The following is a 9,669-nucleotide window of genomic DNA, read 5'->3' on the forward strand; positions in this document are numbered from 1 at the left end:
CAAACCCAATATTGCGAAAGGGTTTTGTCGTCTTGGATTTCCACTGCATCTATGTACAGAAGCCAAAGTCCAGGCTTCACTCAGATCCACAGCCCCCTGTGGTGAGTCACCCCCACTCATAATATCTCCTCTCTCTTCAGCTGTCCTGTTAATGAAAGCTTAAATGGCCCAAACATATTGTGTTTTCATTTTTTAGTGATGTAATTTTTTTTTTTTGACAAACAAGAATTCTTTAGGGTGAAGGTCTGGTTACACAGGCCTGAAATGGACATCAGATAGGTACAGCAAATAGAAAATACAAGTTTCCTCGTATACCTGATGGTTTTCTGAGCCTGTGATTTCACTTGTAATATGATTTACATTAGATTTCAACAATCCATTGATTTGTGTGGGTTTATCTTTTGCAGTGCTTCCGGGTTTTCTCCTGCAGAGGGAACCCTTCTTTTGGATCTCCCCAAATACAACAGTTTGGGTGGGAGTTGTTGTAGAAGTGATATGTTGGTGATTCGCTTTACAAGTTTCACCCCCCCCCCCCCCCCTTTCTTTCTGTGAAAGAAACTCGACGTTAAAATTGAAACTAAGTCACTGATAACGAGATAATGAGTAAAAATGTCTCGACACAGCAGTTATTCTGTTTCCGTTCAAATAAATGAAATGAAACTAATTTATTCTTTAAAAAAAAAAAATCATCATCCTGGATCAGAGTCAGTATGAGTTTTACGTTTCTTGAGGAAAGTATTAGAGTGGGGACCATAGAGGTAAGGATGAACAAAACCGTATCCGTGTCCTCAGTCTGGAGTCAGAGATGCTGCTGATGCTGATGCTGCTGATGCTGCTCAACATACCAGCACACGGGCGCAGCTCCACTTCGGACAGCGAGCAAAAAGCCGGGGTAAGACCGCATGTCTCATCTACGGAGTAAAAAAATAAATTGAAAGTGTGTGTGTGTGGGGAAATCTGACATTGTCGTGGCGGTTTTGCATGTGTGAGAAGCATGTTAACGTAGCTGTCAGGAAAGGAGAAAAATGTGCGCATATTAGAGCTCTGCAGTCTGCTGCGGCATCGAGACGCTGCATGGGCGTAGTCCATCTGCATTTGGGCTGCAGGCACTGACTACAAGTCCAGGCCTGCTAATACTGCACCTGAGTGTGCACTAACCTAAAATACGGTGCATTAGAGCCTGCATGGTTACTTCTCTAATATTAGCATCGTGTGACGTAGGCCTGTGCATGCACCACTGATTGCAGGCTGATTGGACTGCATGAAAACTTTCTCATCATGTCCCATGTTGAACTCAGCCAGGTGAAAACGTGGTGTGAAGGTTATTGATCTGATCGGACGGATATTAGTCGCCATGGAGCTGCAGCTGTTCGCCACGGCCTGTCTCCTCTTAGGCTGGATAACAATGACGCATCAAACAACCCACAGTATGTGTCATCCCATTTGTATTTACTTAAATTCAGACCGACATTGTTTAATTAGCCGACGAAGGAGAGATGTTGCTCATGACTGAAAAGTTGTTGCCAAAGTCAGGTTGATGTGAGGCACTCGTCTATTGTGAGATATTGTACTTTTAAAGATTGTCAAATGCAAGTGTTCTGAATAACGAGTTAATGGAAGATTCTCCATAAATGAGATAAATAATACTGCAGTAAAGCTGTAATTACCAGATGTCACCACAAGGATCAGTAAAGTTACATTTAGATAATCTCATCCAAATGTAGAGATTTTAATAAATAATATCATCATTTGGGAGCTGTGTGTATTAGTCTTCAGCTTCACTGATAATATATTCATTATTTCTCTGTTACACTGAATCAGTTTCACAGCAGATTTAAAAACACACCTTTGAACAAGGGCGTGACCGCACTGAACAAACAATAATAACAAAAATCATTATAGCAAGTTGTTTATTTATTTTATTTTTTAATGCACCTTTTTCAGTGAACCCAGTGTCCACGTTTCTGTTCGCTCCTCGCGGGCCTCAGATGTTTCCGTGTCTAACATACCTGGAGCGAAATGTCAGGGTGGACTGTGAGTTTCCAGAAACCTTCCAGGTCCCGGGGCCCTACTGTGAGTATCGTCAGGACAGCCGGCTGGTGGGCAGCACCTACCCCAACATGGTCATTTATGTTTCCACTGAGGACAGGAGGAGGAGCAACGTCAGCCTGGTCAGTCCCAACCTGTGCCGCCTCACCTGGGCCCCACTGGCTGATGAGCGGCCTTTCACCTACACCTGCAGGGTGTACCAGGGCAACTCATGGAAGGAGAACAGCATGGCTGTCCATCACAGTGAGTAAAGTTCACTTTGGCCTCACATTTGTTTGTTTGTTTTGACTGAACTCTCTGAACTCACATGTTGCTCTGTTACAGGGATTCTTCCAATCTGCTCTGCAATCAGTGTGATGTTCAAATCAGCGCCTTGGCTTTTGTCTGTGGTGATGTCACTTCCTTTTGCTGTGGGTCTCCTGAGTCCCTGACCTGTCACTTTCACAGGGTAACAACATCATGGACCTTTTTCACATGATGTGTTTACTCACTCTGGTTTCATGGTTGATGATCGACTCTGATTATATTTCCATTTATCGAGAGAATAAAAGCCATGTGAACATCTCTAAAAATATAAATGCACTTAATCTTGAAAAGAAAAGTATGATCAACATTTATCAAGCTCTCATTTAGAATTGGACATTTCTTAAAAAAAGAGGAGTGACATATTAAATGTAAGAGACGTCACTCTCACCACTCTACCTTGATCAACATCGTCGCACAATGCCAACAAATGGGATAAGAAGTCAAGATTTTACAAATAAAAGAAACTGTAAAAAATGTGCTACAGTGATCATAGCTCATTTGTATTATAACGACGGCTCTATGTGGTCTACCTTGTAAATAAGATCAACTTGGACCTACCTGTATAAACAATACTTGAGTTTATGTCCAAATAAAGAATTAATTTGTATTTTTTTAAAAGAAAAAAAAAGCTTTCTTTAGATTTATATTGCATTTTATTGCTATTCAGAAGAAAAAAAAGAGTTTGATTAAAAACACCGACATCAAAACAGTAAAGTAAAAGAGAGCAGAATGATTCAGCAAAGAAGTGTTATGTTGCAGCTTATTGTCTGTCAGCTAGACCTCTTCATTTAATTACAATATTTAGATTTCAAGTTTGCTCTTTAACGTACAACCTATAGACAGGTATTCAGGTGGCCGATGACGCTTTTTAGCCTTCTAAAAAATGCTCAAGCACTGCCTTACCTGCTTGAAATGCTAATCATTTCCGATTCCTTCAGTACCTTTGAAAGCCTGGAAAAGCAAAACCTCCATGTGAGGTTTACACCAAATACATGGTCTGTTGTCAGAGATGTCCCTTAGACCGGGTACAGAACATGACTGGAATGATTGTCCCTTCATGGAAAAGCACTTTAATGTCTTGACACCGTGTTTCACTCAGTGCTTTGATGCTTGTCTGTCTGAAAACACATGCAGATTCATGTAGTAACTTTGCAGCTGTGAAGTGAAAGTAATGAAGCTGCATCTGAAGAACATGTGTATCGTGCATTTCAGGAAATAACGGATGAGCAGACAGACACATGCTCAATGAGACGAGGACAGGAATTGGGAGGAATTCATTGTTTTCACTGAAATAATAAATAATATTAGTCCTGGTGCTTAAAATAGATATCGCTCTCTTGTGCAAGTACGCATGTGTAGATATACACAATAATGTATGGAAACTATATGAAAGAATATTAAAGCTTTATGTGATTTTAAAGCTACGTTTGCTCTTCTTTGGGCTCTTAAGCTGCTGACTTAATTATTTAAGGCTTTTCTTTTACTTTGATGTCACATTTTTAACACTTATCCACGGCACACTTCCTGTTTGTTTTTGAAGCTAGAGCGAAGTATTGTTTGCAAATAAGAACGGGTAATATAGAGGTCTTTATATTTTTCAAATAGTCAGGTCAGCTTGTCAAGTTTCTTTTATTCTGACACCAAATGTGTATGAAATGCTATAGCAAATCTATAGTATCCAATAAAGCTTTTGCACCATCAAAGTGTCTCGTCTCTTCACTTCTCAAAGATTTACCTCGGAAGATACCTTTTCATTTCTCCCGACAAACACCAGTAAAATTTATATGGAGTTAATTTTCTATAATTAGAATATATTCCTGGTAATTGCAGGATCACAAAAATAAAAATAAAAATCAACAACACTCTTCTTTTTGTGCCCAATGCTGTCCTCATGGAGAAGTCGTGACCTGCAGAGAGGGGTATCCTACCTCTTATTAATGCTTGCTGGGGTTGACGCCACCACAGGCGACCCAAATAACTAAATCAGTGTAGAAAATGTATCGGAATAAAAGGTTAGCGATCCAAGATGTGTTGGAGCTGATCCCTACAAAGCTCTCTGTACCACCAGAGGGCGCCGATGCCATGGTTTTCACTGCACTTCTTCCTCTGTTTGTGCTTCTGGGTTCCTTCCTGCAGAGGGAAATCTTGTCTTCACCAACAATTGGCAGCCCCTTAAAAAAACACTATATTTAATCCATAGATTTAAATGATTGAGCATCAATGCTCATCATGACCTCGGGGTCGGCCTAATTTAATATGTATGTGGGGAGAAAAACACAGGGGTCATTTAGCTATTATTAAAGACCAAAATCTATTTAGATCCAGAATGCTTCTTACTTCTAAACCTTGTTTAATGTGTAGTTTAAACTGAGCAAAGACACATCATGCCCACTCATACTGAATGCAATATATTAAGTGCAAACTTTTATAATTCACATCATTTTATACCAAGACCGTGACACATATTAGTAAGCTTATTAAGAGGCTGCTGCATTAGCTCCAAAAGACATTCACCCAAAATTGTACCGAGTAGGTTACTCACAAAGGACTTAAAAACACTACATATAAAATGTATTAAGTATTTATTTTTGAAAAAGCGATTTTAAGACAACCCAGACAAATCCAGAAAACCCAGCAGTTCCGACCATTGGTGTCGTAGTGGGGGGGGAAATTGGGACTGATGCTGGTGGTGGAAATGACCTCAATGGGGCCTGAAATAAAATATGTTTTTTTGTATGTTGTAACTGTTATAGTAAAAGTAAAATATATGAACATTTATCCTTATCTGTTACGTAACACTGCCAATGTATTTGTGTAACTGAGACAGTGTGCAGGGGTCTGCTTCCAATTTTTGATTGACCCATTATTCTCTGAAGTACATTGTTTTTGAAAGGTTGGTACTTTTCAAAAGTCTCGACCATTATTGAGATTTAGACTTTTAAAAAGTGTATTGAAAACTACTAAAGGAGTAACACAAAGCTTTCAAAGGCTCATTTGTGTTATTGAAGTGTGGTTTTAACAATATCACAGGGTTGGCTCAGGCTGTGATGGAGGGGACCGATGTGATATCTTTTCATGGCACCTATCACACCACAAACCGGATTTCTGTAGTTGTGACTGAGAGGACCGCCATGTGGCTGAAAAGCTGTTGCAGGTTAAATCTCATCAGGTATTAATGTTATCCTGGCCTCCCTCTGAGAGATACATGCAAGGACTCAGGCTGAGTGTGCATGTGCATGTTGGGTTTCATATTAGCAAAGCTCCAATGGCCCAAACCATCTAATTTCTTGGCTTTGTGCCAGAGCCACACGTAAATTAGCACATCAACCCTCCACCTCTGGGAAAAGCTTCTGCTTGAGCTGTCTACCTCCATGAGTCTGAGGTGCATCAAACAAACAAGCCAATCAAGACTATGTTGATTTTTTATGAGCCAATCAAGAGCATCAACAAGGACACCTTTCAACCACAATGTGTCCTGTGGAAATGAATGGTAACAAACAACGATGTCATGCGTCACAATGATCTCGACGTTCAGTGTCACAAAAGGTTTTTAATTTTTGAGGGAAGTCGTTGGTAATATAGCCATGAAATACTCACACACTTAAGTCCCGACATCAGTGTGTCAGACTCCGAATTTTTAATCTAAAATCAAGTTGTGGATACAATGTGATTCAGGAAAACAACTATGAGTTTGAGAGTGTCAACTTTCATATAAACTCAAATGTTCCTCAAAACCACAGCTCTCATTGTTGACACAAACACAGAAGCACTGCTTGTCAATAGGCAAGTAAATTCAATTCAAAGGCACACAGAGCGGAGTGAGGCAGGCAACTAAATGGGGCCCCAGGTCAGTAAGGGGCCCCCAAGGGCTGACAAACTTTAAACACAGAACTTGGTTTGATGTTAATAAATAATTTAACATATTGATTATAACAAAAGAAACATTTCAAAGTCAGTAATCATGAGGATTTGCAAATAATATATTGCTCTCTTATTGTTCCTTATAGCTTTGTGAGGAATAACGTGCATTTGCAGTGTGGAATGTTTTTTAAACTTCAGACACCAACAAGATAGTATCTGTGTCCTTTTGCCTCTGCACCATAAATCCTTTCACAAGATGAGCTAGTTATCTTTAGAAAATAAGTAAGTAATTAATCTTTTTTTCCACAAGAAAATTAAGTAATGAACTGATTCTGCAAGTCTGTGTGAACACGAAACCTCAGACTTATCCAACCAGAGGCTCCTGTTCTTAATTCCCCTCCATATTCTCTTTTTCCTCACATTCATAAATCACATTACAAAGCCTCAGTTTTTGTATCTGATCACATGGTACCTCATCAGGAAAACCAAAAGCAGATAGACCAATGTCCCAAAACTTGAACTATTTCTATTAGTGTCCAGTGTTGAATACTTCCTTGGATGTAAGTAGGTCATGTTATGCAGCATGTTTTGTAACCAGCAAGGCTGACGAGCTGTGCCCCAGTCAAACAAATATGTGACACCATAGACAGCCTCCCTTTAACCCCACTCAGCAGCCTGTCCAGCTCCTGCTAATGCATTTTATTGACCAAACAGGCAGGAGCCCTGACCCCACAGCGCTAGAAACAACCACTTACAGCACCTTCGCAGTCTGCCTCCTGCTGCTGAACGCCTCCAATTGTCTGATTAATCGTGCGTGAAGCTGGCTGTCAGTGTTTAACTGTCTATAAGGAGAATATATTGTAGAAGAAAATTGATACGTTCGCATCAACTAGTTCATCACAATTAATTAAGATCTTAAACTAACATTCATTTTTTTAATCACATGCTATTTTGTCCTTTAAAGGTCTTTGCAATGTCTCTCTGTAGTCACAGTGATGGAGACAAACGACCCTGCTGAATTACTCTGTCAGACAGCTCAGCTGACGAGTCAAAAGTAATATTCTTCAAAGATTTTCCCTTAATATTGATCCTTTGAGCCGTTTTACTATAAGTTTCTTTTTCAATGGTTAAGTGAAAAACACTGATCTACCAGAGAGCCTTTACTTTATTTCAAAATAAAAGCAAAGTTGAATTCAAACAGCAAGTAAAAGACTCCCAGTTTAAGACAGACACTTAGTTTATAAACATTAAAAATAAAAGCCGAACTATTTTTATTTTTAAATGCAAGATAAGGGAATTCCAAACATACCATTAAAAATGCAATAAATCACGATTAACCTCGACGAATGAAAATGTGAACTGTTTAACAGCCCTTCTAATTTTTTATGACGGCATTTTTTGTCATTACAGGAACTTCTTTAAGATGTTCTGTTTTAAGTTTATAAACTTTAATCATTTTATTATTTCTTTTATTTAAATACACTAGCATTGATCCTCCATGCACTTGCTCTTGATATAATGTGGTCTCTTTTTAAACGAGACATGACAAATGTGATCCACAATGTCCAGCCTTCTGTCCCGTTTACTCCATTCGGTTTTATTTGTTGAATATTTCTGTAGAGAAAACATCTTTAAGTGGCAGCAGACCAGTTGTAACATGACTAACTGACAGTTTAACATTTTGTTCACATTTGCTGGAAGTAATTCAGCTGTTACTGGAGCTCCTGGGTTGCATCCGGTTCATGTTCTGTGGGCTTCATGGAGGTCTTATCAAAATGATAGCGTAGGGTAGGTCCGAGCACGAAATGTACACGAGGACCTTCGCTTCTGGCGGCTTAATTTAAATGTTGTGTTTACAAGCTGACTGCTACTGACTCTACCTCTAAGAAAGCCTTCATGCAGCCTACATAATGAAAACCATTTATATTAACAGAGACATGCAGCATGTTGATATTTACCACCCACTCTTTCTGCAAGAAGCGAGTCTGCAGCCCCTTTAGTGCTGGTTTGTGAGAGACAATACGCCAAAGAAAGACAGAATAATACTGTCTGGATAGAAATTCAAACTTTTTAGAGCAACAACATAACTTCTGACCACGGACCTGATCTGTGCAGACAACCTGGAAAACTTGTTCGGTGAACATCAGATTATGTAGCATGTTTTACACCCAAATCTAGTAATCATCAAAAACCTGCTTCATTACTAATTGCACCTTACTAAAATGATCAGATATCATCAAAGGCCACAGAGAACAGAGAACAGCCACATGATTTAGTGATGCACTTTCAACACCTCTATTAACTGCTTTTATACAGGCTCGGAAAGTGAGTGGTGTTCCTGCCTTATAGAAGCGGCCTTGTGAGAATCTTATTTCCTGTAACTCTATTTTAAAGATGGTTTGTGTCTTTGGTGATTGTGGTGTTCAATTGACTTCCTGGATGAGACAGCTGCCTGCAGTATGATGTGACATCACATTTGGTGACTCTCACATTGGAGAACGTTTTTTTAAAAGACAGTCAAATAACACGATGCATGAGGTAATCCATTTTTGACACAACATCTAATGTGTTACAGGTTTAGGTTAGTGACCTTGAATTGAATTTCTTATTCACACGTCCTTTGAGAACGACCTCCCTGAGGAGCTGAATGCATGCATGCAGTCTGCACACGTCTCATCATTAAAGCCAGCCTACCTTTTCACACATGCTGGATTTGGTTTATCTATTGACCTACTGCCATCTCAGTTACACTGATGACAACTCTACAAGATCACAACTGTTGTTCTCTCTGCAGTTTGTAAATTGAGATTGAACAGTTATATAACTGTATATTTCTATTACATGTATAACAACAATAAATATATGTGTGATTTTTTTACATTTATATACAACAATAAATATATGTGTGATTTTTTTAATATTTATATAAATATATGTGCATTGAAACATATTTGTGTGGATACTCACTGATAAATAATCACAAACTACATTTGTGATTCATATTGAGACCCATCACACTCCATACTTTTATGCTTTACATTTTATTGCATAAACTGCATTCTTTAAAACCACATGGATTGGGTTTATTAATGACAAAAAAAAACTGCATTGCATTTTTCCTGAAAAACATCAGTCATATGTGAAATGTCAAAAATTACATATAAACGTAAAGCTTATTTACTCTTTACAATGAAATGTAACAGACACAGGCCCTTTTTCTTACAGGTAGCTTTCTGAGTTGATATAAAATGCTGAGAAGACATTTTATTTCAATACACTTCAACGAGCTGAGACGACTACGGTAATTTGAACATTTAATTAACTCTAACTTAGATACAACCGAACACACTTGTTTCAGTTTAATCTGAAGAAAATATAATAATAAAGAAAATACTTCAATATTGATAATATATAACACCAATTCATTTAATTACATTTAATTAATTACATTTT

At 38.5% G+C, this 9,669-nt stretch overlaps 1 protein-coding gene across 1 annotated transcript; it reads left to right on the forward strand.

The window, feature by feature from the left end:
* Positions 1–590: 590 nt before the first annotated feature.
* LOC306831859 (uncharacterized protein) lies at positions 591–4,058 on the forward strand. Its single transcript, XM_079356105.1, has 4 exons — positions 591–892; positions 1,299–1,427; positions 1,945–2,292; positions 2,374–4,058. Exons 2-4 carry the CDS (start codon positions 1,355–1,357, stop codon positions 2,478–2,480), a joined length of 528 nt encoding a protein of 175 aa, XP_079212231.1. The 5' UTR covers positions 591–892; positions 1,299–1,354; the 3' UTR covers positions 2,481–4,058.
* Positions 4,059–9,669: the final 5,611 nt, after the last annotated feature.

The sequence above is a fragment of the Symphodus melops genome (assembly GCF_947650265.1).
Source record: "Symphodus melops genome assembly, chromosome: 11".
NCBI lineage: Eukaryota > Metazoa > Chordata > Actinopteri > Labriformes > Labridae > Symphodus > Symphodus melops.